The sequence below is a fragment of the Siphateles boraxobius genome, unplaced genomic scaffold, assembly GCF_051911475.1.
Source record: "Siphateles boraxobius isolate OS27281-9 unplaced genomic scaffold, OSU_SipBor_1 8, whole genome shotgun sequence".
Lineage (NCBI taxonomy): Eukaryota > Metazoa > Chordata > Actinopteri > Cypriniformes > Leuciscidae > Siphateles > Siphateles boraxobius.
In genome coordinates this window covers 36,744,523-36,772,100 of record NW_027509208.1, presented here as the reverse complement: position 1 = coordinate 36,772,100, position 27,578 = coordinate 36,744,523, and the positions used below count along the sequence as shown (strand labels likewise).

At 37.6% G+C, this 27,578-nt stretch overlaps 1 protein-coding gene across 1 annotated transcript; it reads left to right on the top strand.

Annotated features, from left to right (window-relative positions):
- Positions 1–697: 697 nt before the first annotated feature.
- On the top strand, positions 698–27,490 carry mfsd2b (MFSD2 lysolipid transporter B, sphingolipid). Its single transcript, XM_077219875.1, has 15 exons — positions 698–790; positions 1,178–1,355; positions 10,970–11,095; positions 11,977–12,101; positions 18,191–18,314; positions 19,800–19,878; positions 20,073–20,254; positions 21,189–21,279; positions 22,751–22,872; positions 23,234–23,317; positions 23,516–23,599; positions 25,468–25,577; positions 26,202–26,345; positions 26,541–26,717; positions 27,203–27,490. The coding sequence occupies exons 2-15, from the start codon at positions 1,185–1,187 to the stop codon at positions 27,252–27,254; spliced, it is 1,671 nt and encodes a 556-aa protein (XP_077075990.1). The 5' UTR covers positions 698–790; positions 1,178–1,184; the 3' UTR covers positions 27,255–27,490.
- The last annotated feature ends 88 nt before the right edge of the window (positions 27,491–27,578 follow it).

Sequence of the window (27,578 nt, the reverse complement as noted above, 5' to 3'; positions counted from 1 at the left end):
TGTTCTGTGAAATAGCATATCAAATCAATGAAAGAATAAATCCATTAGTTTAAATTGTTTAGTTTTAGTCTTTTTTACAGTCTATGGTTTAAACGTGCTCAGCTCTGTTTTGTTTATGTTTGCTCTGAGATTAGACATGACGTTCTTTTCCTCACTTTACCTTCACAACTTGTAATATTTTAGAACAACTTTCTGAGGCAATAAATTGGAAATTAATTGTAAGATAGCACTTATGCGTGTGTTGTGTGTATCTACCAAGATGTGTGCCGAGCTATTGGAGAGTGCCTGCCAAGAACGCCACCCTGAGGCTGAATAACTCAAGGACACTAGACCTCTGCCAAATGTGTGTCTGCATGTGCAGATAAAGGTTACAAACTGTATTACATAAACTAGCGCTAATAATCTGCCCTACCTAAATTTAGAATCAGGAGCTGCTGGTCACTTCATTTTACTTTAGCCTGTAACCTGGAGTTCATTTAGAGCGTTATGGTGTCTTAGCTAGATGTAGGATCCTGTGAGCTGCCTTTGGTTGTCCTGCAGGGGGGGCGCTCGTTTGTTTGTGATTACTACTATCGAACGTGCTGCTGCAGAGTGCGCGTGTGTGTGTGCGCCAGCGTGTGTGTGCGCCAGCGTGTGTGTGTGTGTGTGTGTGTGTGTGTGTGTGTGTGTGTGTGTGTGTGTGTGTGTGTGTGTGTGTGTGTGTGTGTGTGTGTGTGTGTGTGTGTGAGAAGGAATGAACCCGCAGTTCATCCACCGCTGCAGCAGATATGCATCTCACCGCATCACTCAGGTTAGATATCTATCTATCCATGCTTATGTCTATTCATTTTGTGTGTATGTGCACTCGATATTTATTTAATCAAATGAATATGTTGCTTGATATCAAAAATGCATGGAAAACAAATAATTGTTTTTGCATTATATAAACAAAGTGTTTCTGCTGGAAAAGTGACCATTAGATGTTTTATATTAATATTCACTACCTGAAAATGAACTCTTACTTTGCATATGTGTTTATTTAGTGTTTTAGTGTCTTTGTGACAGCATAGGAATGTATGCTATCCGGTTCAGGTAAGCAGCTTGTTTTGGTAGAGCGAGGACTGTGATTGGCTCATATTTGTGAGTGGCAGCTGGGAAGCATCTGTATCTAACCCTGCCCATCCTCTCGCTGCTGCAGTATGTGAATGGACGCAGGCACAGCTGTAGCCAGCTCTGAGAAGCCAGAGAGTTCAGCTGCTGTCTCTGTACCCGTCACACCGGATGCCATGGCAAAGGGGGAGAAAGCCCGGGTCACATCAGGGGATAAAGTCATGATGAAGCACTCTGAAAGTTCTTTCACCAAGGTACCACCACAGGTAAGGCAATGTGATTCTCACTTCTTTTTTCTTCTGTGTTAAACTGCGAGTAATGTGCAAGCTGCAGTGTCTTTTTAAATCAGCTTGCAATCTAAATGTATATAAATTAATGGTCAAGTAAAAAATTATATAATGCGACTGAATCAACCTGACTGCTTTGGTTTGCACAAATTAATTTTTAGAGTGTCAGGTTAAGGTAAAAAAACAACAAAACAGTATCAACTGTATTGTGCGCTTTGGAGTTGATGAACACTCAGTAGGGGGGAACAGGTGCCAATATACACATATTTTTGTTATGATACCGATCTGAACGGCTCTGGATCTGTACGTTATGAAAGTATGTGGAATGGCATGTTTTAATGAGCACATGGAATGTTTGTGTGGAATGGATGCTTTACCAACACATATGCCCAAAGGTTGCTTAGGCGTAGCACTGACAGGCAGACTGTGAAACCCACAAGTACATACTGCTGTAAAGACACAAACTGTATTTTTAAGTTGTATATTACAAGATTACATTTGAGTTTAACCATTGCACCAGTCAAAAAATCACTTCTGTAATCAGAACTGAATTCCTTTCACATGCCACAGACTGCAGTGTATTATCATCTGGGTTAGAAATAGATATAATGTGCATTGAAAGTAAATGAAAAGCTTGTCCCTGTCATTATCACAATTGAGTGTTATTAATAGATTAAGTATATGAATATTTGCCTTTCTATTCATTTTGATTTTGACCGAGAGGTTGCTTGCATGTTCCTTGACAAGTAAATGAAAGTCAGACAACAAATATTGGCATTTTATTCTATTCAAATTTAAGATAGCATACTATTTGTAGACAGATCTGGAAGCAATATGACCTTCATCCGTGAAAAAAAAAATATCAGGGATGATCTGTCAACTGAAATAAAGTCTGTGCTGTTGTTCTGCGCTGACCCTCTGGCCGTGTGTCAATAATGTATGGAAAACACACTAATGGAGCTCTTGTTCTCACGCACGCCATTACAAAAAGGAAAGACGGAGACTCTCATAGTGGAAGGTTAAAGATTTAAAGTGGAAATGGAAGGGAATTCACTTTTAGCATGGATTTTTTTTTTTTTACATGTTAATACCTTTGTTATACTGTAACTTAACCACAGTATTGTTTGAAATAGCTTGTAAATAATTATCATGTAGCATGATGATGGTAATCATTTAGAAACATGGTATATATTAACGTACCATGGTATTACCTGATACTATCACTGTACCACTACAAAAGTTAAGGCTGCCTGAAGAAAATTGTATTACTTCTCAAACTGTGAGATTTACTATGGATTCATGTGATCACCAATGTGAATGTCTTGATAAAGAGCAATAATGTTACTATGGTTAACTTGACTGTCTGGCATGTTTGTACAGACCAATGTACCAGTTTTTTCTTGCCGTCTGAATCTACTGAGACTCCACGTGAGAACATTTGCCTCAACATTCATGAAAAAATCACATTCAGATTGGAGGTGAAAGTCTAGGGTCAATTTGACATTGCAAGTGTAATGATAAAATGCATTTTTTAAATCCCGCTGGGCATGAAGCCGTAAACCCTTCATTATATCATCCAGATTCATCCTCGCGCAAACGTACACAGGGAAAAGCAGCTTAGAGCAGCAACTCTGAGAAAGTAGGCTAAGCAGTTCAGTTGAGTCTCACAAACATCATGGAGTCATCATGGGTCCTGGTCACATTTCACCCAAAAAATCTGATGGAAAAAAGATCAATTTTTATTACTATTAAGCATGTTTCCCCCTTAAAATATGTGCTTATTATCATGAAAATAATGTCACTATATACAGTATGTTTAACTGCTTGTTAACGCAAATATCTAATCAGCCAATCACATGGCAGCTACTCAAGGCACTTATGCATGTAGACATGGTCAGGACGATCTGCTGAAGTTCAAGCATCAGAATGGCGAAGAAAGGCGTTTTAAGTGTCTTTAAACGAGGTATGGTTGTTGGTGCGAGACCGGCTGGTCTGAGTACTTCAGAAACTGCTGATCTACTGGGTTTTTTCACACACAACCTTCTCTAGGGCTTACAGAGAATGGTCAGAAATAGAGAAAATATCCAGTTAGCAGTATTTCTGTGGGGGAAATGCCTTGTTGATGCCAGAGGTCAGAGGAGAATGACCAGACTGGATTGAGCTGATGGAAAGGCAACAGTAACTGAAATAACCACTCGTTACAACCAAGATCTGCAGAAGGGCATCTCTGAACACACAACACATCAAACCTTGAAGCAGAGGAGCTAAAGCAGCAGAAGACACAACGGTGACACGCCGGTGAACAGGAAACAGGAAAACTGAGGATACAATTCACACCGGCTCATCAATATTGGAAAATAGAAGATTGGAAGAACATTGGTTGATCTGATGAGTCTCGATTTCTGCTGTGTGAATCAGATGGGAGGGTCAGAATTTGGTTTAAACAACATGAAAGCATGAATCCATCCTGTCTTGTATCAACGGTTCAGGCTAGTGCTGGTAGTGTAATGGTGTGAGGATATTTTCTTGACTCTAATAGAGCATCGTTTTAACACCACAACCGACCTGAGTATTGTTGCTGACCATGTCCATCCCTTTATGACTACAGTGTTCACGCCATGTCACAAAGCTCAAATCTTCTTAAACTGGTTTCTTGAACATGACTTTGAGTTCACTAAACAATCGGCAGATCTCAATCCATTGTTGCAGCTTTGGGTTGTGCTTGAACAGGAGATTCACATCGTGGATGTGCAGCCGACAAATCTGCAGCAACTGCATGATGATATCAAGTCAACCAAAATCTCGGAAAGAAAATAAAAAGTTTCCAGCACCTTGTTGAATCTGTGCCATGAAGAATTAAGGCAGTTCTGAAGGCAAAGGGGGGTCCAACCCGGTACTAGCAATGTACCTAATAAAGTGGCCGGTGAGTGTATATATTAAAAGAATAATAATAGTTTTTATTATAGATTTTGGGGTAAAATATTTTCCAAACATGTTCTTGAAAATTCCAAAAGGAAAGTTTGGTCCTCATGTCAGCTGTATATTTACTCTGTCTTCCCACACTTCTGTGCTGCTATCACGCTTTTGCTGTTTTCAATCTGTGAGGAAGTCAGATATTTTGTGTCTCAACTCAACGACTTCCTGTTTGTGTCCATCATGATAACAGCAACAAAAATAAACTTTAGAATTCGAGCGATCCATGATGCTATAGTGTTGTGGATGGTCTCCAGGGTGTGTTGCGAAGTGGTTGTTTACCAATCCAAGTCAATAGATCCCACAATAAGATTCCCTTGATCCCACAGTGTAGATCCCGCAGAAGTCCCTTGTTCAATGTACACTTCCGCTCAAAAGTTTGAGGTGGGTACGATTTCTTTTTTATTCGTTTGTTTTAAAAGACATTAATACTGGTATTTACCAAGGATGAAATTGATCAAAAGTTACAGTAAAAACTTCTTTTATATCTTTTATATTAAACTAATCTTTTATAATAGAACTGTAATGATTCCTGTCTGTGTTTCCCATGTCTTGTGTGAACTTTAGTTATTTCCTGTTCTGTGTCATGTTTTGTAGTCCTTGTAGTTTTTCTAGTTTATTAGTATCCCCAGGTGTTTCTGATTAACCACGCCCTCTTGTTATCTTGTTTAGCTTGTTAGTCTCTTTATTTAAACCCTGTGTCCTGTTACAGTGTTTGTGTGTTCATGATGTTGTAATGTTTGCTGTTAGCTGTCTCTTTGTTCCTGTCTGAGGTTCCTGTCTGAGGTTCCTGTTCTGAGTTTTCCCTGGATTACCTTTTTGTATTATTCTTATTAAAAGTGCTTGCTATTGGATTCACTCTTCGTCCTTGCCTCAACGTGACAGATGAACCCACCACTAACGTGGATCCAGCAGCAATGACCTCCAGGAATCCAGTAGCACGGATTATGTGTCTCCGTCAGGGAGACCGGCCCATTGAGGAGTATGTACAGGATTTTATCGATCTGGCAAATGTTACTCCTATTGACCCTCCGTGCCTCATGATATTTTTTAGAGGGGGACTATCAGAGCCACTGGGGTCAACAATGCCACTGCACCCTCCTCACTGCACTTTAGGATTTTATATTGGCTTGGCCCTGCAACTGAGTGATTGAGATATGCTGTGGGGATCACGGAAGATAAACGTGGTACTCCCACATTAGCCCTCATTCCGCAGCCTTGTCACGTCCATCTGACGATCCAGAGACTGTTCACGTCACTTCGGCCGAGTCAGAGACGGTTCACGTCAGGTCTGCTCAGTCAGAGACGGTTCACGTCAGGTCTGCCCAGTCAGAGACGGTTCACGTCACGTCTGCCCAGTCAGAGACGGCTCACGTCACGTCTGCCCAGTCAGAGACGGCTCACGTCACGTCTGCCCAGTCAGAGACGGTTCACGTCACGTCTGCCCAGTCAGAGACGGTTCACGTCACGTCTGCCCAGTCAGAGACGGTTCACGTCACGTCTGCCCAGTCAGAGACGGTTCACGTCACGTCTGCCCAGTCAGAGACGGTTCACGTCACGTCTGCCCAGTCAGAGACGGTTCACGTCACGTGCGCCCAGTCAGAGACGGTTCACTTCACGTCCGCCCAGTCAGAGAAGGTTCACGGCACGTCCGCCCAGTCAGAGACGGTTCACGACACGTCCGCCCAATCAGAGACGGTTCACGGCACGTCCGCCCAGTCAGAGACGGTTCACGGCACGTCCGCCCAGTCTGAGACGGTTCACGGCACGTCCGCCCAGTCTGAGACGGTTCACGGCACGTCCGCCCAATCAGAGACGGTTCACGGCACGTCCGCCCAGTCAGAGACGGTTCACGGCACGTCCGCCCAGTCAGAGACGGTTCACGGCACGTCTGCACAGTCAGAGACTGTTTCTGTTCCTGAGCCGGAGCCAGTGTCTGTTCCTGATCCGGACCCAGTGTCTGTTCGTGAGCTTGTTCCAGTGGTTCCAGACAAGATGGCCGCCGCCGGGTCGGTGTCTGTTCCTGTTCCTGAGCCGGTGTCTGCTGTTCCTGAGCCGGTGTCTGCTGCTCTGTTCCAGAGCCGGTGTCTGCTGTTCTGTTCCTGAGCCGGTGTCTGCTGTTCCTGAGCCGGTGCCGCCCGAAGGGTCTTCACCGCCGGGGTCTTTTCCGCCGTGGCCGCCCGAAGGGTCTTCTCCGCCATGGGGGTCAGAGGGAAAGTCTCCAGCCTGGCCGCCCGATGGACTGACGTCTCCGCCCTGGTCACCCGATGGGTCGCCTGCTCCGCCTTGGTCGCCCGATGGGTCGCCTGCTCCATCCTGGTCACCTGCACAGCCTGCTCCGCCCTGGTCGCCTGCACAGCCTGCTCCGCCCTGGTCGCCTGCACAGCCTGCTCCGCCCTGGTCGTCTGCACAGCCTGCTCCGCCCTGGCCTCTCGTCCTGTCGCAGTCTCCAGGCCCTCTTCCGTTTCACGGGCCTTGCCCTCCATCCCGCCCCGGGATCCGCCTCCGACCCACCACCCTCCTGGACTATTGTTTTCTGAGGAGTGTCTGGAATCCACTCCTTGAGTGGGGGGGCTATGTAATGATTCCTGTCTGTGTTTCCCATGTCTTGTGTAAACTTTAGTTATTTCTTGTTCTGTGTCATGTTTTGTAGTTTTTCTAGTTTATTAGTGTAGCAATGTTCAGGGAAGAAGGAGGCGGGAACCGGCGAACATTCAAATAAACTTTATTAAAATAAAACAAACCAAACTAAAATACCGCCAGCAGCCCCTCGCGGACGACTGCTGGCTTACCTAAAATAAACACAACGGCCAGCAGCCTCTCGCGGACGACTGCTGGCTAAAATAAAACACAAATACAAAAAACAAAACTCAACTAAAATACAGGCCTGTTCCTCTCTCGATCATCAACGTCGTCGCTCCTCCTTTATGCTTCCGCTCCTCCGTGAGAGATGCGAGACCAGTGTGCTCACAGGTGTTGCTCATTAACAATCGCACCACCGGCCTCGCGCCGTTCTCTCACGTCCCTCGGCCGTCCTGTTCGTCACAATTAGAATCCCCAGGTGTTTCTGATTAACTACGCCCTTGTGTTATCATGTTTAGCTTGTTAGTCTCTGTATTTAAACCCTGTGTCTTGTTACAGTGTTTGTTGGTTCATGATGTTGTAATGTTTGCTGTTAACTGTCTCTTTGTTTCTGTCTGAGGTTCCTGTTCTGAGTTTTCCCTGGATTACCTTTTTGTATTATTCTTATTAAAAGTGCTTGCTATTGGATTCACTCTTCGTCCTTGCCTCTTTGTGACAAGAACATATCATATTATAATTTAATAATTCTATTTCAAATAATTTCTATTTCAAAATATAAAATAATGTTTTCAACAGTGACAATAATCAGAAATATTTCTTGCGTAGGATATCAGTATATTAGAATGATTTCTGTATTGTGTGACACTGAAGACTGGAGTAATTATTTTACTCCATTAAAAATATAAAAGTATTAATATTAGTGCTGTCAAATCGATTAATCGCGAATAATCTCATATAACATAAAAGTTTTTACATACATACAGTGGATAGCATAAGTGAACACACCCATGCTAAAGTTGACTAAAAAGAGGAATAAAAAATCATCTTTTGGAAATTGATCTTAATGCCTTAATTTAAATAATGACGAAAAATCCAACCTTTAAGGACACCAATTTTCTTTGTGAATGAATAATGTATCGTAAATAAATAAATGTTCTCAGGTTGCATAAGTCAGGACACCCCTATGTTAAATTCCCATAGAGGCAGGCAGATTTTTATTTTTGAAGGCCAGTTATTTCATGGATCCAGGATACTATGCATCCTGATAAAGTTCCCTGTGGAATTAAAATAGCCCCACATCATCACATAGCTTTCACCATACCTAGAGATTGGCATGGGGTACTTTTCATAAGATCGTCTTTCAATGCAAATCATACCAGCTATTAGGCTAACTGAAATAACACCATGCCAATCTCTTTTTTATTCCTCTTTTTAGTCAACTTTAGCATGGGTGTGTTCACTTATGATAGGCACTGTGTATATATATATATATATATATATATATATACATACAAACTTTTATTATACATGTATATTTACAAATGAGGTTTATGCTTTAAAACAAGGGAGGAAACTATTTGCCAATGTTTTTAAAATAAGAAAAAAATATTTTTTTTATTTTATTTTGTACAATTCTGCTTTTCAAGTTAGTTTTAAGAGTGTTGAGATATTCTTTGAAAACCAGATAAAAGTACAAAATAAGAAACTGTTTTTTTTGTAACACTTTTTTTGTAATACTTTTTTTTTGTAACACTTGTAACTACTTAAGGGGTTAGGGGGTTAGTTCAGCTCACTGTGTTTAATAGTGATGCTTAACAAATAAACCAGAATTAGAACACTATCGGCCTCTAGTCTAAGCACACAATGTTCCTGATTCATTTCACACTTTAGTACCATCAAATCCTCTTTTCCTTTTTTAGAGGCATAATTGTTGTTCAGTAGCATCAGAACTTAGATTAAATAGACTTGGGTGAACTCTCTGATGTTTTGATTTTCCCGCCTGTGTGATCCGAATAATTACATTTTAATCTCCTAAATTGTTATTTCAGAAGTTATTCATCTTTTTTTCATCATGGTGAAGTTAAGAACGTGAGGGGGAAATTCAGTGAGTTAATTACAGCATCTTTTGAAGAGCGATGGGTCCTGCCCTCTGTGGTTGTGTTTTTAGCGAGGGTACCCAGAGTGCACGTTGGCTTGGAGACGCCAAACACCGGCTTTGATTGAGCGGATGAATGAGTTAACAACTCAAAGAGGAGTGTTTGACTTCTGTAGTATTTTCCGCACCAAATGTCTGTATGACTGTCTCCAAGATCTCTCTCATAAATATATGGCTCTAAGCGGCGGTTTGACTTCCCTTTTATGTGTTGAAAGGATCTCCCCTCCGTTTTCTACTCACACACCGCACATATGCAGTCACACACACATACACATACACACCCTCAAAAACACACATTTACTCTGCCTTATCCACAGAGTTTTCCAAGGGATGAGTGTCCTTTTTAATGTGTGAAACACTTTACATTCAGAAAGCTACTTAAAACGTATGCATTTCTTTAATCATTACGGTAAAGAGAAGCCACTCACTACACCCGTGTTATTTTCAACTTTAGAGAACATTCAAACGTAACGTTTCCATATCGTTCTCAAAGAACGTTACATTTACAGTACATGTAATCATTTAGCAGATGCTTTTATCCAAAGCGACATACAAATGAGGAGAACAATAGAAGCATTTAAACCAACAATAGGGAAACAATATGCAGGTTCTGTGAGTAGTCTCAGTTAGTCTAGCACAGAACGTTAACGTTCACATAACCAAGAAAAAACGTTTAAAAAACTCAATGTTTTGAATGTTCAGCGAACATTCATTTCAATTATTTTCATAACCTAATGGGAATGGTAGCACAACATTAGAACATATTTTTGTTACCTGCGACTGTAAAAAACAAAAAAATCTGTTGAAGCACGGAAAAGCTAATGGTAATTTTCTTCCAAGTTTACAGACATTTTCTTTAACCCTAAGAAACAGCACTTTATAATGTGTAATTAAAAATATGGGGACATTTTTACAGACACTATTTTTTACAGACTTTTTTCCCTTCTTTCAAGACCTATATAGCAACTTATATATATAAATATATACAGAAAAAATCATTCCATAAAAGAAGCTTTGAAGAACCTTTATTTTAAGGGTGTTCTCTGTGATCACATAGCCCGTCACTCACAGCAGTGGAAGCATCTGGATTAAATATTTCCCGTGGTTTCGGGACTGAGGGTCCTTCAAACTATCCCACCCACGTAATGGAGAAAAGAGAAACTCTGAAACGACAGCACAAAGACAGATGCAGTGATTATCACCTAAAAACCTCAATAAAAGAACTCCAAATCAAGTACTGACCGACTACATCAAATCGAGAAAAATTACTTTGAAGAAATTGAAAATAAAAAGGTAAAAAAACACCATTATATAATTCACAGCACAAAATTTTAGAGATTTAACTATTTGCATGTTTATGGTGGTTTTTATGGCTCTGCTGCTACTATCAATAAAAGGTGGAAAATTGTGTATGTATGTATATACTGTATATACAGTGATGTGAATAAGTTAGGAAAACCATGCTAAAGTTGCCTAAAAAGAGGAATAAAAAATCATCTTTTGGAATATGATCTTAATGCCTTAATTAGAAAAATGAGTAAAAATCCAACCTTTAAGGACACCAATTTTCTTTGTGAATGAAATAATGTAATGTTCTTCCTTAAAATACAGGGTGCATAAGTCAGGACACCCCTATGTTAAATTCCCATAGAGTCAGGCAGATTTTTATTTTTAAAGGCCAGTTATTTCATGGATCCAGGATAATATGCATCCTGATAAAGTTCCATTGGAGAGCATCAACATCAAAGAATGGCACAGTAAGAATGGAATCAGCTTCCGAATTTAACCTTAGAAACACAGGATGGTCTTGTACTCTCCAAACCCCAACCCTAAAAAAGTAGTATTTGTGATGGTTACATCTAATTTTCGGACTTTTTTTCAGACTCGTCTGGATCAGAAGCTCACTGTTTGTAGCAAACTATGTTTCGCCATCGGAGGGGCACCGAATCAGGTCGCCGGGAGCGCAACAGCATTCTTCCTTCAGATATATCTACTTGACATTGCACAGGTGAGATCTCTATATTTTAATAAAATATGAAGCCACTGTAAAAAATAAATTGAGGACTTAAAAATCCAAGGCAACTTAAGTTCTCTAGACTCTTTTTTTTGGTCAATTTTTTATATTTATTTGTTTATTCTCTAAATGCAAAATGTCTCATTCAGCCAATACATTTGTCAAGACAACAACAGATTTCTTGTTCAGCTAATTTTCATTTAATAACAAAATAAATGTGTTGTTATAATAGCCATTTACAGTATATGGTCTTGTAGGATACTTAACATGTTTAGTGAACTAAAGAATGATTGTTCTTCTTCACAAAGATAGCAAAGCAAAGATATCCATAATATAGTTTTAAATGGCTGAACATACTGTAGGCCTCAACACTTGACACACAAACAGTGACAATCAACAAATGGAAAATGATGGGGAAAAAATCTATAACAGTAAACACCTAATTTATTCAGAGTCCAATGCATGCTGGGAACTCACAAATGTTTAACATTTCAGCAATTATTTGTTCAGACAACTCGTTTTGCCTAGTTGGGACAACATTTGAGGCAATTCTGTTGGTCTGACATGGGGTTTTGTGTAATTTCAAGACAATTGCATTTCTTAGTTTTTGAGACTCGGAAGGTTTCGGAAACTGGAAAATAAATAGTTGCTTTTTTACTGTGATATAATACTTGAGGATATGATTTTTAATAGAGCATATTCATCACAGAATAGCACCCTATTAATTATTTGATTAATTGAAACAGAGGCCAAAAATAGTTCAACCTGTGTTAATGATTCTGCTCTTGTTATGATTTCCAAGTATGAATAACACATAAGGTTTGATGGTATTTATTAATGTAGACCTAGATGTTCACTTTCTCTTCTCCTAACAGATTAACCCGTTCCAGGCCTCCATGGTGTTGTTCGTCGGTAAGGCTTGGGGGGCAGTTACTGACCCCATTGTGGGATTCTTCATTACTAAGAGTAAATGGACAAAGATCGGACGACTCATGCCATGGTGAGTGGCGAATGAGAACTGGTGAATGAAGCAGTGTGTTTGAAAGTGCACCTATTGTTTCTCTCATACTAAAGGCATGCCATTCATGTTAAATAATTTTTTATGTATTGCTTCCTGATGAGAAAGTCAAGAATAGAGTTGTTATTTTTTTTACAGAAAATAATGGGCATAGAATCCGATTTGTAGCATCCATTTGAAGAATTTCAAACATGTTTGATATTTTGAGCCAATTAAGAACATATACAATAGTTTTCATTTAGTGAAAGAGCATTTAGAGCATAGAGCATTTAGTTTTTCCACTCTTTCAGGGACACTGGTTCTGGAAGTATTTTTTCCATTAATTTTTCTCATATGGATTTTAAAATAAGTCTTTGTTATTAAATCATTATAAGCCATGAACCAAGCCAACCAGAGGTGAATCACAACATTATAAAATTTGATGTAAAGCAAAACATTTTTCGAAAATTGGACACAAAAAACAAAGGTATAAGACTGTGTACTTAACGGCTCTAGTGAGGGAAAGAACTGCAATCCCATGAAGCATTGCAAACATAATCAAATTAAAAATGATGGAGGAATATAAAACTACACATTTACAAATGTTGATTATATATATATATATATAAAACTATATATTTTAATTCCATTGCAAAATATGCATACATATACAAATATTTAAGTATTTTGAGAGCGTAAAGCGAGATCGTCGTTCACAGTGCTTTGTGGGAGTGGGCGGAGCTAAATAGCTCTTTTGGCTCATTTTGCTCTTTTTCGACTCTCTGATTGGTGGAATTTTCTGCAAAGCGCGTAGTTTTTCATCACAAATTGCACTGTTAAACATGATTATTTAAAAAATAAGCTGAAATAATGTGGGTTGATGGAAGCAAATGAAGCAAATAGCATAGATTAACAACCTTGTAGCTTACAGTAGGGCAGTCTTTAAAGTTTTTTAAGTTATTGTTAAAAATAAATTATCCTATGGAGAAAATGAATAGAAAAAATACTTCCAGAACCCTTGTACTTACAAAATCAGCAAGTGTATGATCCCTAGTGTTTTAAGATCTGTTCAGATGTTGTGTAGTGTATTCCTGCCTTAAGTGCAGGATTTAATCAAAATAATACTAGCCAATATTCTAACAAATTACATCTAAGCAAGTAACAAAAACGTTTTTGAAGGTTGAAGGATGTGAGTGCCTGACAGGAAGTTCTGATTACACTCTGATGTGACATCATGGTGTCTGGGAGGAAGTAGTTAGGGTTTGTTTTCAGAGAATCACTGCAGAACATCTCAGCCATGCCCATGTGGGCCTTCTGGTGTGTCTCAGTGTTTATTATGCTAAAGCTGTGCCAACACAAAGACAATATGTTGATTTACAGATTCTACATTCTCTTTTAAAAGGGGGAATTCTGCTATATTACTCATCCTATCGGCGTCACGCTTGAAATTTCTTCTCTGATGCTTGTTTTGTTTTTAGGTACGTAATCAGTGACATTCTCAAAGCACAGGTTTTTGACCTCTTTTAACTCTCATGTTAATATTTTGGAAGCGAAGTGTAGCTCTTAACGATTATCGGACATTTAAATCTAAATCTCTTTCTTTGACGTAAAGTACAAAGAAATTGTGTAATACCACAAAAATATAAAGTCTGTTCCAGAAACAGGGACGTTTTGAGTAAGCTGATTTATAGAAAAAAAAATACTTTTTTATTATCATTATTTCTATGCATTTTTTGGGTAACACTTTCATTACGTTCATTAAATTATTAACAAATATTATATATTATTATATATATTATTCTTAACACATCAGTACCCTATTTATTTATTTGTTTATTTTATCATTCTATTGTAATTTATCATGTTTTATCTTTTTGTGTGTGAGTAATTGTGGGTTGTACAGTGGGGTCTAAAAGTCCACATGAAACATGTTTGTTTGTTTTTTTAATCTGGAAAGATATATTTTAATGTTTAACAGTACCATACATTTACATTTTTATGATTTTGTATCGTTTTATTATATATTTTTCATGTTTTATTGTTCTTTTTTGTGTGTAGAGTCCAGAGACCTTTCGAAGTTAATTTCACGTGTATGGAATTAAGTAAAAACTGCTTAACTAAGTTTTATGTAAAATTATCAACAAGGACCCAGACAGCGACATAGTGTTGGCCCAGATCCGGCCCACATCTGGTATGCATTGAATCCACATGTACCAGATCTGGCCCGGATCTGGTCCGACACTATGTGAATAAGTCAATTTAACTTGGCCAGTTAGACTTTGTTTCTACAATTTCTGCCCCAGTGAATGATAAACAGTATTTGAAAGTTCAGTAGGTTTTACTTAATTTTATAACTTTGATACTTACTCAAAGCACCATTGTAAACAACAAACAATTCCAAATAAAATATACTTATAAGTTCAAGCTTTAATTTCTATTGGCTTGAATTGAGTAATAATATAAAATGTAATTCTTCTTTTTTTTTTCTTCAATGTAGAAATTACATTTGTTTTTTTTCTGTAGAATTTACTTCAACACAGAATAATTTTTGTCAGTGCATTTTAACTAGTGGTCTCAGGCTTTTTACCCTCAGTTTACTTTGCTCCCAGAGTTAAAATATCAGGTAATCTCACATTCACATTCAGCACCTTACATAGTCAAGTCAAGTCACCTTCATTTATATAGCGCTTTTAACAATATAGATTGTTTCAAAGCAGCGTTACAGTGATAATAGGAAATTAAAGTAACATAGATTGTTTTGACTTTACAGCAGCTCTAGAATAAAGTTATTGTTCAGCTAATTAAGTTTTGATTGATTCACTTCCGTCGCAAATATCATTAGTTATTAACTTAGGGGCCGCTTACACGACCCGGTTCTAACAGAGAACCCTTAACGTGCTACGGCCCGCTCATCTGCACAACAACAGTGCCTGGTGGCTCGATAATTTTGAAAATAAAATTTGTTTTATTTTTAATCCCTGCACAAGCTTTAAAAACACAAACATGTGAAAACCATGACAGCGTGCACATGCATATTACGTGTTTAGTCTATAGGTATGCACACTTGAATATATATGTGCGCAGGCATGTAGTCTTTCTTGAAAACTTGACCTCAACAAATTACTTTTCTGGCCTTAAAAATGTATAATACAGAATTATTTATCGCTTCCACGTAGCCATGTGAACTGGAACTATTTTGACCACGTTTTATCTGTACAGAGGTAAAGGGAAGGGAAGGAGGCCTTCACAAGGGAGAGACTAGTTGACACTTCAGAACTGCGTTGTCGTCGTGTCCAGATGCAGGTCCTTCATCAGATCCGGATACGGCCTGGATCCGGCGGACTGCGGTAAACCTCGGGATAAACAAAGAGACTAATTTTAACATTCACATTCTTATGATGTAACGAGTACATCAGGATTTATGGGAAGTGTTCCCAGTTCCGCCTGACCTAATCTATGCAGCCTAACATTGAATTATAGAAGTTTATATTGTGTTATGTGTATGCTAGGTCAAAGAAATATGTTTTTAGTCTAGATTTGAACTGACAGAGTATGTCTGCTTCCCGGACAATGTTAGGAAGACTGTTCCAGAGTTTTGGTGCTAAATAGGAAAAGGATCTACCACCAGCAGTCGATTTTGATATTCTAGTTATTATCAACTGGCCGGAATTTTGAGATCGCAATAGACGTGACGGACTATAATGCGTTAAGAGCTTGCTCAAGTACTGGGGAGCTAAACCATTTAATGCTTCGTAAGTAATCAGCAATATTTTAAAATGTATACAATGTTTAATAGAGAGCCAATGTAGTGTTGATAGAACCGGGCTAATATGGTCATACTTCCTGGTTCTAGTAAGAACTCGAGCTGCTACGTTTTGGACCAGCTGTAGTTTGTTTATTAAGCGTGCAGGGCAACCACCCATAAGAGCATTACAATAATCTAGCCTTGATGTCATTAACGCATTAACTAATTGTTCCGCATTAGTCATTGAGAGCATATGACGTAAATTTAGATATATTTTTAAGATGGAAGAATGCGGTTTTACAGATAATAAAAATGTGACTTTTAAATTAAAGATTGGTATCAAAGAGCACACCCAGGTTCCATACCGTCTGGTTCTCTCCATTCACATAAACCTGTCTGTCCTGCTCTCTCTCTCTCTCTCTCTCTCTCTCTCTCTCTCTCTCTCTCTCTCTCTCTCTCTCTCTCTCTCTCTCTCTCCTGTACGGTGGCTCCTTTGTGTGGCCGAACAATCAGCAGGGCACACAGAAGTTGCTCCACACTGCAGTAGTGGCATCTGGACTGTGCCGGAATTGGCCACTCTCTTTACCTCCCTGTTCTCTATTGCTTGTTTGCTCACAGTTGTTTATTCTCTGTGAAAGTGAAAAGCAGTGTGGCACAGAGGTCAGTGTGTCCAGGGTAAACTGCTTAGAAAGTACCTGACCAAACATTGAGGTTTTCTTTACAGGAACAGGGTTGTGACAGTTCTAGAGTTGACAAGGTCACGTAATTTAGTATGAAAGCCAACAATCTGAATTCAGCATTCAGCAAACGGTTGCTTACTGTGGGACAAGTCTCGCTCCTGAGTCAAAGGGAGGTATGGAAAACAGGGCTATAGACTGTGACTAAAATGCAACAAAAACAAAATCTAGCTGTGAAAGCTTTGTGCACGCGGGTTCGCCAGATCTCTTCTCGTTAGAGCGTGTGCCAATGTTTCCTGCACACAACAATGAACAGCGTGAGCAGTGATGTTTGATTCATGGAAATTGACTCCTGTAAACTGTTTTTTTTTTAAATAAACCATAAAAATAAATAAAACAACAACCTTGAACTCAAGCGTTCAATCCCATCCCTGAACAAGTCAGTTTTCGGTAAAGATCCGGGAACACATTCGTTGATGTACATTTTTGGTTTGTGACACATTACATCACGTCTTTTCTCTATCTATCTATCTATCTATCTATCTATCTATCTATCTATCTATCTATCTATCTATCTATCTATCTATCTATCTATCTATCTATCTATCAACTCATCTTTATCTGATTAACAAGTAAGGTTTAATGACAAACACATTTCAACTGTTAATACATGTAAAGGCATTTCAATGTGTTGGCCAAACATTGACATCTACATTTGCATAATTTCTTTATGTTAAGTATATTTCTGTGTACGCCTTTGCTTCAAGAAACCATGGATAGATTGCACCTTTAAAAAATCTACAAGAGTGTAGAATATAATTTAGCTGATATATGGGTGTAAGTCGCTGAGAAAAGGCACATTCAGCCCTCCAGCTGACTGCCTCTCCCATAATGGTATGCAAGACTTGTATCAGTATGAATTATATATGGCCAAAACATTCCCCACGTCATGCTTCACTCTGTGAAGATTACTTCGTCAGAATAAGACTGTCATTGTGCGATTCACTGTTTTAGATGATCATTCCTTCCGTCTGCTGTAGCGTCCATACAAACAGAGACAACATTGATACACAGATACACAAATCTGCTATAAATGTTCACTGTAGCTTTAAGATGATACTCAAGCTCTCCTTTATAGGTTATATTGATTAGTTCAGAAGCTGAAATGGGAGATCAACCACAGGACATCTATTGAAGACAATGTTATTTAGTTCCTTTCTAGCACTTCCTGTGACCAGAGGACTTTTGCCCGAAATATTGTCCCAAAAACATTTGTTTGTTTGTTTGTTTGTTTTCACATTCTCAATCATGTGCATACTGATAATCATACTCAAGTGATCTAATTTATCTATCTATTTAATGTTGTAAAATTGGACATTGATATCTCACCATCACTAAATAATAAACAATTTTGGTAGCACTTTGTTTTACAGTATATATACTTACAGTGTACTTATCTAAGAAAGTACTGGTTAATATAAGGTAACTACATGGGTTAAGGTTAGGTTTTGGGGTAGGTTCAGGGTTATTACCTAGTTATTGCCTAGTTATTGTAATTACTTTAAAAAGTACATGTTAATTTAGAACAGGCCTGTAAAATAAAGTGCCACTGACATTTTGTCTTTTTACAGTTAATTGCATTCAGACTTTTGTGTCCTTTTCTCCTCCAGGATGGTGGGCTGCACTCCATTTGTGGTGGTCTCTTACTTCTACCTTTGGTTTGTCCCACCTTTTACCAATGGGAGGTTCATCTGGTATCTGGGCTTTTACTGTCTCTACCAAACTCTCATCACAGTAAGTATCCAGCATTGTTCTTAAAGTTGAACTATAATTTAATGGTAAATAATCGTTTACAGATTAACAAGAAAACACATATCTCTTTCAAATAAAAATCCTACTGACCCCAAAACTATTGATAGGTACAGTGTTGCTTCTCGAGTAAATTTAAAAATGCTTGTCAACAAAATTTAGTGTGGTTATAGCCCAGCCTCTTTGATCTCTGCATGGAGTTTTCCATGATTTATTTGTGTTTCTATCCTTTGTTACTATGGCTTGGCTCATTCTGTCCTCCGTAAAAACCCGCCAATAAGTGCTGGAGTGGGGAAGCCGTTCTGACCACATCGGTCTACGCTGTAATGAAAAGTCATTCTAACTACTTGATAAATACATGGTACAACCTGCCGGAAACCACCAGAGAGGATAAATGCTGCTTTCCTCTTTTAGCGTTCTTCATTGTCTGTAAGCACAAAGCTGAGAAACACCAGCTGCTGTTAGTGGACATGTATAAGGTTGTAGTACCGGTAGTTTAACTTGATTCTAATTAGTCCGTTTTTCATAATTAACCTTTGGTTTATGTTTAAATAAACAAATCTTCCAGCTACTCAGAATCAAAACCCTTAATAGAAGTCAAGTAGACAATATAAGGAACTCTTAAGAAACAGAAGCTCTGCTGGAGAAGCACTCTGTAGTTAGATTTATTTTGGTAGCAGTTTGGGCCGTTGGTCTGCCGCAGGGCTGACTTGGCTTTCGTGAGAATTAGAAAAGCTATAGCTGGCAGTAGTGCACATTTATAGTAATCATGCAATGCAATATGTAAGCAAGTTCAATGAATGTTTGCTGTACTTTGATAAATATTGATTTTGTACCGCACATTTATAAGTAGCCTACACAGAACATGTTTTCCTTAAAATGACAAGCATTGATTTATGAGCTTTTTTTTAAATTATATACAACATAATATAAATTGGAAAGATGATAATTATGAAACCACTGATAAATGTACATGCTCTAAATTTTGGAGCACTCATCATTTTGCTTGCCTTTTTTAGATCATCACTTATGAGAGCGTACAGAACGCTCCATAATAATAAACATAAAGCTTCCAATTAGAACCAAAAATAATTTTATTGCCTGAGCCATAGGTGGTCCTATTTAACCTCCATGAGAACTTTTTATTATCTGGTTCTTTATAAAAAACATAATGTATTGCTGCTTTAAAAAACCTAGAAACCAAAACCTAGTCTGAAGAAGCAATAATACAGCCAAAATTAAATCTTTGATCAACCTTAAGCGCAGCAAAAACTTTTAGGAAAGTCTAAACTAAACAATTTGTTTATTCACTGGTTTAATATTGAGAATTTTTAACATTAAGAATATTTTTATTTTTTTTATTTTTTTTGTGCAATAATGTATTGCATTTTCATAAGACATTTATTTCAGTGTTCAGTTTCCATCTTAATAACTGTTTTTCTTGTATTTTATTCTTAATCTTTCTTGCAGTGTTTTCATGTTCCTTATTCCGCTCTGACCATGTTCTTGAGCACCGACCAGCGAGAGAGAGACTCTGCTACAGCTTACCGTAAGCTTACAGCTACAGATAACATTGTTCATCTTTAAACCCATGTTTGGATTCGCTCTAGATAGAATATTAACATCTGATTTCATTGTGCTCCAATAATCCTAAAATAAATGCTTGCTAAGTGCTTATGTTCAGAACGGCATATGTTTGAATGTAAAGAATGATTTAACACTTTTCTGCATGCATATGTGCAGGTATGACGGTGGAGGTGCTTGGGACGCTGGTCGGTGCCGCTATTCAGGGTCAGATTGTAGCGAGCGCACACACTCTGAAGCACTGTCCGCATCGGAACCTGACGACTGGTCACCTGGCAAACAGCAGTGGCACAGAGATCATCAGATCCCTAGCGCTATCACAGGATTTCCTGTCTCATGCTGTACGTGTCACAGTTGTTTAAAACTCACCTAAAAGTGCACTAGTGAACCACTTAAAGGAATACTTCACCCAAAAGTCAAAATTAGCCCATAATGCAATATGCTTTGATATTGTATATGCAGTAGGGGGGAAATTATTTTTATCTGAAATCATCAATCATCATTTCATCCAACCATAAACCCTTCACAACTTAATGAGGTATGGATTTCTAGAGCTTGACCTTTGGAGGATCAATTTATATTCATCAGAGTCCTCAGAATCAATAAATGAATGTGCTTGTTTTGGGAGCTGTTTAACTCTATTTTGAGCCGAGAGCCACTGAGCTCCACGTCACTCAAAACCGACTTGTGAGTGAACCGACAGGCTTGGCTTGTGGATGTGGCTGAGGGTTTCAGAGTGGAAACCCATGATGGAGAACCATGAAGGCCCACAGCTATTTGGAGCTGGACTGCAGAGCGTTTCTCTGGTTAAAGCTGTCTGAGGCGGCCGGGCTGAATCCAACACGCACCGTGTCACTGCGCATTCTTCTGTGGCCGGGCCGTAAGGCGGTAAGATGGAAGGGTGCGCCAACCGTCTCCTCTCAAACGGCTCTTTTGATCTGGAACAATAATGAAGTGCTTGCCGCGGTCCGTGGAAAAATAGCAAACAATCCTGAGGTTGTTTAGGGCAGAGCAGTTCCTGTTTGGGGGAAATAGATTGAAAAGTTCCTCTTCTCTGGGGTTGCACCTAATTTGAGCTCACTAAAATTTACAAGACCAAACTGTACGAAGTCTGAAGCAGCCTCTACAACCAAATTAATATAATGAATTTGGAACATGACAACCATATACTGGAATTAAACTACAACCAAAGATTAAGATGTATTAAAGATAGAGTTAAATGTGTTGACAGACGTTTTGCAGGACTGTTTTCTCATGGTCTGTTTCTCTTTACAGAAGGAAGTGTACATGATCGCTGCCGGAGTGATCGGTGGGCTGTTTCTGGTTTGTACGGTGGTCATGTTTCTGGGAGTCAAAGAGAGAGATGGTGAGCATGTGCAGTAATCATGTGGCATACATTTGTTTAGCCACTGCATCCGAATGGAAAAGTTTGCTTAGTTCACCCCCAAAAATTAACATTTCCAAATGACTTCCTTGTGTGGAATACAAGAGGAGATGCACACTGCTTTTTTCTATACAGTCTAAAGAGAAGTTTGGAGTTGTTGATCTCTGTTAAACATACCAAAACAATAGTCTGTATGACTTTTCAGCTATAGATCTTATGTTTTCTGAAGATACACAACCATTCAAAAGTTTGGGTTGAGATTTTCTATTGCTTGCAAAAGAGAGTCTCTTTTATGCTCATCAAAGATGGATTTATTTGATTTAAAAAAATACATTAAAAAATGATTTCGTGAAATATTAATACAATTTAAAATAACTTTTCTGTTTAAATATATATTAAAATAATTTATTCCTGTGATGTCAAAGCTGAATTTTCAGCATAATTACTCCAGTCTTCAATGTCACATGATCCTTCAGAAATCATTGTAATAAGAGGATTTGATGGTCAAGAAACATTTCTTCTTGTTATCCTTTTAAAAAACAATTGTACTGTTTTTTTTTTTTTGGAAATCGTTTTTTCAGGATTATTTTTGATGAATAGAAAGTACAAAATAACATAATTCATTTAAAATAGAAATCTTTTGTATACATGTAAAGTCTTTACTGTCACTTATGATCAGTTTAATGCACCCTTGTTTTTGCATCCATATTGACCCCACATTTTTGAAGAGTAGTGTATGATATCTTTGTGTGAACAGAACAAAACAGACCAAAATCCATTTACTTATATTCAAATGTGGCATACGCGTCAAGTTTGAATACATGCAAGTACAAATTATATTTATAAATATAAATTACATAAGTGAATTCTAACTTACACACAAAGCTACCGAATGTCTTCAAAAGACTTATTTTATTGCACTTTTTTTTCTTAGCTTGAAAGTGTCTTTCACTCTTTAATTATATGGAAAACTGCAGCATAACTATTGTGTCTAAAATATATTTTTGCATCCCAGTGAAATAAGTGGGGTTTTTTTGGGAGGGGGGAGTTTTCCTTTAAATGTCTCATTATAGTGTGACACTGAGTTACGATGGTGGTTGAAGCAAGGAAGCAGGATCCACTTGCAGCACACACTTTATTAAACAAACTCCAAACTTGACAAAGACTCAGGCTAGGAACAGGACTCAGGGAAAGCACGACCAACATCGACAGTACAACACACAAGAACTCACCAAGACTGGACTGAAACACAGGGCTTAAATACAAGGGCAAACGAGCTGAACAAGATAACAAGGGGGCGTGGTTAATCTGAAACACCTGGGAAGACTAATAGACATGATGGGGAACTGCTAAAACAAGAAATGAAAGGGGAACACAGACTGACATTATAACACACTGTACTTCTAACTTGCTTACATAACTTGTGTTTTCTCCGCTTTTCCATCTGCATTAGATCCCTACGCTACTAAAACGGACAAAGCCATTCCTTTCCATAAGGGCTTTGTTTTGGTCATGAAGCACGGGTCTTACCTCACTCTGACGGCAGCTTTCCTTTTCATATCTGTGGCCATCCAGGTAACATACTTTCCCTCCAGTATTTCATTCTACAATAGTTTAAGTTGTATGTAACTGAATTATTATATTTATTAGCAGCATATACAGTTTCATCATGTTTGAAACTCTGAATACATTCCCAGAATGTAGCCTTCAGGTTTTCTTAAAGGGATGGTTCACCCAAAAAATAAAAATTCTGTCAATATTTACTCTCACTCATTTCGTTCCAAACCCGTGGGCTATTTGTCCGATGGAACATGAAATTCAAAAACATTCATCTTTGGGTGAGCTATTCCTTTAATCACAGTGTTTTGGGCTGGATGAATTAATGACATCATTATAACTGTATTATACGTCCATTTGCCGCTGTCTCCTTTTGCAGTTGATACAAAGTAACTTTGTGCTGTTCTGCACGTATGCGGTGGAGCTTCGAGATCACTTTCAGAACATTGTTTTGACAATTCTGGTGAGCATCTGATAAAGACATGAAAAGCTGACACCACTATGAACTTTATTCAATAAACAGATATTGTTGATGTCATATCCATTTCAATTGACCTGTCATCGGTTGCTTGTTTGTTGCTGACGTTGAAATGAAGACAAAGCTCTCTATAATTCTCTAATGAACATGTGAACATGTGACTGAATTTCTATATCTTCCCAGATGTCAGCAGCAGTGAGTATCCCATTCTGGCAGTGGTTCCTTGAGAAGTTCGGGAAGAAGACAGCAGCATTCTGCGGCATTACAGTAATTGTTACTTTATCAAGTGTTTTTTCTTAATCAGTGATTTGAATGACTCTGTATTCAGTTATAAATGATCAAAGGATACTACCATATTATAAACAGCAATTATTGGGTATTTTTACTATATAGTGTGTCATATAGCAGTGTTTATTCTGAATGTGTCTGATAATAGTGGCCTAATCAAATCTAATGTGATCTCAGAATTGCAGCCACCATGTTGGGAAACTAGTTTTATACTGAATAAATGGCCTTTTCTTGACCACTGACCACTGTTATGGTACAACAGGTCTAAAGGCACACCAGGGTAAAAGGCACATTTGACTTAATTCTCTTTTAAACTACTACATGGCACAACACAGCTGTTTTCTTAAAGTCCCCCTGTGGTGAAAATCAAGCTTTTAATGTTGTATACAGTATAAGACAAACCATGTGCAAATTCATAAGTCAGCACCATTGTATTTTGTATAATATACAAATAATATACTATATATTATGTAAATAATATACATTTATATATATATAACGACAGTATTTTGTCCTTTAAAAGTGCAGTGAACCAAAGACAGACTCAAAAACGCGGTTAGAAACCACTGGTGTTTCTGACGTCACAAACTACCTTGTAACCAATCAGGTCAGCGTGTGATCGTCAACGAGTGGATCTTTGCTAGTGAGTGGAGGCGGGCCAATTTGCATAGTCATAGAACCGCGCATACTAGATGAGGCAAGGGTGTAGAGATACATTCAAGCTATTTTAAGGCATAAAAAATTATTTTCAAGGAAACTACTTTTAAATATGTAATTTTGGTGATCAAAGATGAGTTTTAAGGGATAAAATGATTGACTACAGGGAGACTTTAACAACCGCTTTTGATGATACACGTGGAAATTTGTCCGAACTTTGACGCAATTGCGGGCAGCAGCACAAAGTTGATTTTGCGCCAATTTCTCTAATATTTAATGTTTCTTTTAAATTTTGTAGATTTATGTAACAAATGAGAATTGATTCAATTATTGTCTATATTTTGAGAAAAAGGTCTTGTTAACGATTTTAGTTCTGTTGTAGGTAATTAAAGCAACAGTTGTTTAATAACAGATGAATATGTAAAAGTATGGTATTCGGGGTAAAAAGTGCTTCTGCTGTTAAGGCACAATAATTAACATGATAATAAACAGCCGGCTGACTTTTCCATTTGTTGACATGACAATGTTAGATTCAGATGGTAAATATATATTAAGTTGGGTGTCCACCTTAGAGATAATCCCCATATTTATAATTAAACCTTTTAAAAATATGATATTAATCGTATCCTATTATAAAATATCATATTTATTTGTTATAACGATTTTTTTAATTATTATGGGATCTCATTCAATGCTTTCATAATCTTTTTTAAATAATTTTGCTAAACATATTTTAATGACAGTATATTTCAGCAAAAATGAATTCTTTTATTTATCAAAATAAACCAAAAACAGTTGCTAAAGTTATTGTTTTGAACAAGTATTAACTTAGACATTATTAAAAACATATTATTTTAGCTAAAGTATGTATATCAATAGTTTGTGCCTTTTACCCCGTGTGTGGAGTCAAAGGCCCACCTCTCCACCTCATACATTTATTTGATTTTTAAACAAACAAACTGCTTTTATGATTTATTTTCACACAAAATCTGATGCTCCATCAATGTTCAATAAAAACATATATATATTTTCATACTCTATGGAAGTAGTGCCTTTAGCCCCCTTGTACCCTATGACTGCAGCCATTTTAAAATGTTTATCAAATGCATTATACATTATGGAGGTTAAAAGCATACTCATTGTAACTTTAAATGGTTTAATGCCTATGTTTCAAATTGTCATCCGTGCAGTGGATCATGCCGTTCACAGTGATGCTGGTGTTCATCCCTAATCTGATAGTGGCATATGTTGTGGCCGTATCATCTGGGCTTAGTGTGGCTGCTTCTCTCTTGTTACCATGGTGAGTCTTCCAAACCGAAATATAATACTGCACTATGCATATACAAAGAATATGCATCCAATACTTTGTGTTTTTTGTTTTAAAGCACAGAATGCATAGATTAGTTTTTGCAGTGGCAATGGAGAAAAAAGCAGCGGCAATGAAAAAAGCGGCATTTTCTTCAAAATGTAGTATAAATATAGTTTGAATATAGTTTGAAATGTCATGCATTTAAAGGGATAGTTCACCCAAAAATGAAAATTCTGTCATTATTTACTCACCCTCAAGTCGTTCCCTTAGACTAAGGGAAGTTGGGAAGTGGACTATCACGACTTCTGTTTCAGGCCTCACTTTAAAAGTGATCCATAAAGAGTGTATTATAACGTTTGTTTTATCCGGCCAAGCTTTAACTTTCATATATAGGTTTAATAACCAGTAATCTCCAAATAACAGGCTTCATGGCAGGGTCATGCTATTTTTTGGTTTTTAAAGATAGACTCTACTTGATTGGAAAGGCCCCAAATGAGTAAATTGCAGTTTTTATGTGCCGTCTACAAAGAGTATTTGGCTTTATGGTACCAATGTCAATGTTTAATACGAGATGATGAATGATGCCTATGTCGTGTTGTGTTTCCTGTTGCTCAGGTCAATGTTACCAGATGTAGTGGATGACTTCAGGCTGGCAAACCGCAACTCGAAGGGACACGAGGCGATCTTCTACTCCCTATATGCCTTCTTCACAAAGTTTGCTGCAGGCATTTCTCTTGGAGTGTCCACACTCTGTCTACAGTGAGAGCTCTCTTTCATTACTCTGGAAATAATGATTCATGACAGACAACTGGTGTAAACACTGTAATATTGAGAATTTGATATTTTTCTTTGCTCATTGACATTTAGAAACCAGTCAGTAGATTAAGTAAATGAATGATTGTTTTTGTGCAGCATATCCCATAAAAGCTGAATGCACAGTTGTTGTTGTTGTAGGTTTGCTGGTTATGACACAGGAGCGTGCAGACAGCCCCCTCCAGTGGTCTACACACTGAAACTGCTCATCGGCGCCGCCCCGGTGGCCTGTATCACCACAGGCCTCATGATCCTCATGGTGTACCCGATCAGCGAGGACGTCAGATTACGAAACAAACTCGCCCTGGAAGAGCTCAGGTAACGGCCCTGTGTAACATTTCAGGCTTACATATAATCCAGATATATTTAAGTATATATATATATATACACATTCATAATTTTACAAAAAAATTAATTTTTAAATAAACGCTGTTCTTTTAAACTTTCTATTCATCAGTTTCTGACATTTATAGAACATATTGTTACTGTTATCAATGGTTCCAAGTTTATGAAAAATAAAAATAAAGTACAGTACATAAAACCTTTATTTTTTATCAGTTTCCACTCAAATATAAAGTAGCTTTATTTAAAAAAAAATCTATGTATATATATGTTTTTATTTATTTATTTATTATTGTAATAATGATTCACAATAGTTTTTATTGTATTTTTGATAAAAATATTTTAAAAAACTACTTTTGAACAGTAGTGTGTGTGTGTATATATATATATATACATGTATATAATATTTTGCATATATTATACGTATATAATAAAATGTATACATGTAATTTATTTTTCAGAAGCCAGAGCATTACCTGCAGATCTCTCAGAGTTGATCTGAACAGTGCGTAACGTCCTCAAACAGCAGATCCTGATATTCTAGCCCAGTGCTGGGATGAGTTGTGTTGGTGTATATTACACTGTGTGAGATTTATAATATGTTTTAATGTAAACATTTCAGTTTGTTTCTGTATTCAGTCTGTTTCTGTATTTTCACATGAACATATAGCCACATATAGCTAATTTATACACATGCCATTAATGGATTATATATCATTTTATATATATATATATATATATATATATATATATATATATATATATATATATATATTTCCTGAGGGAAATATACTGATAATATATTAAGATGTTAATAGTGATTATAAATATTTTTAA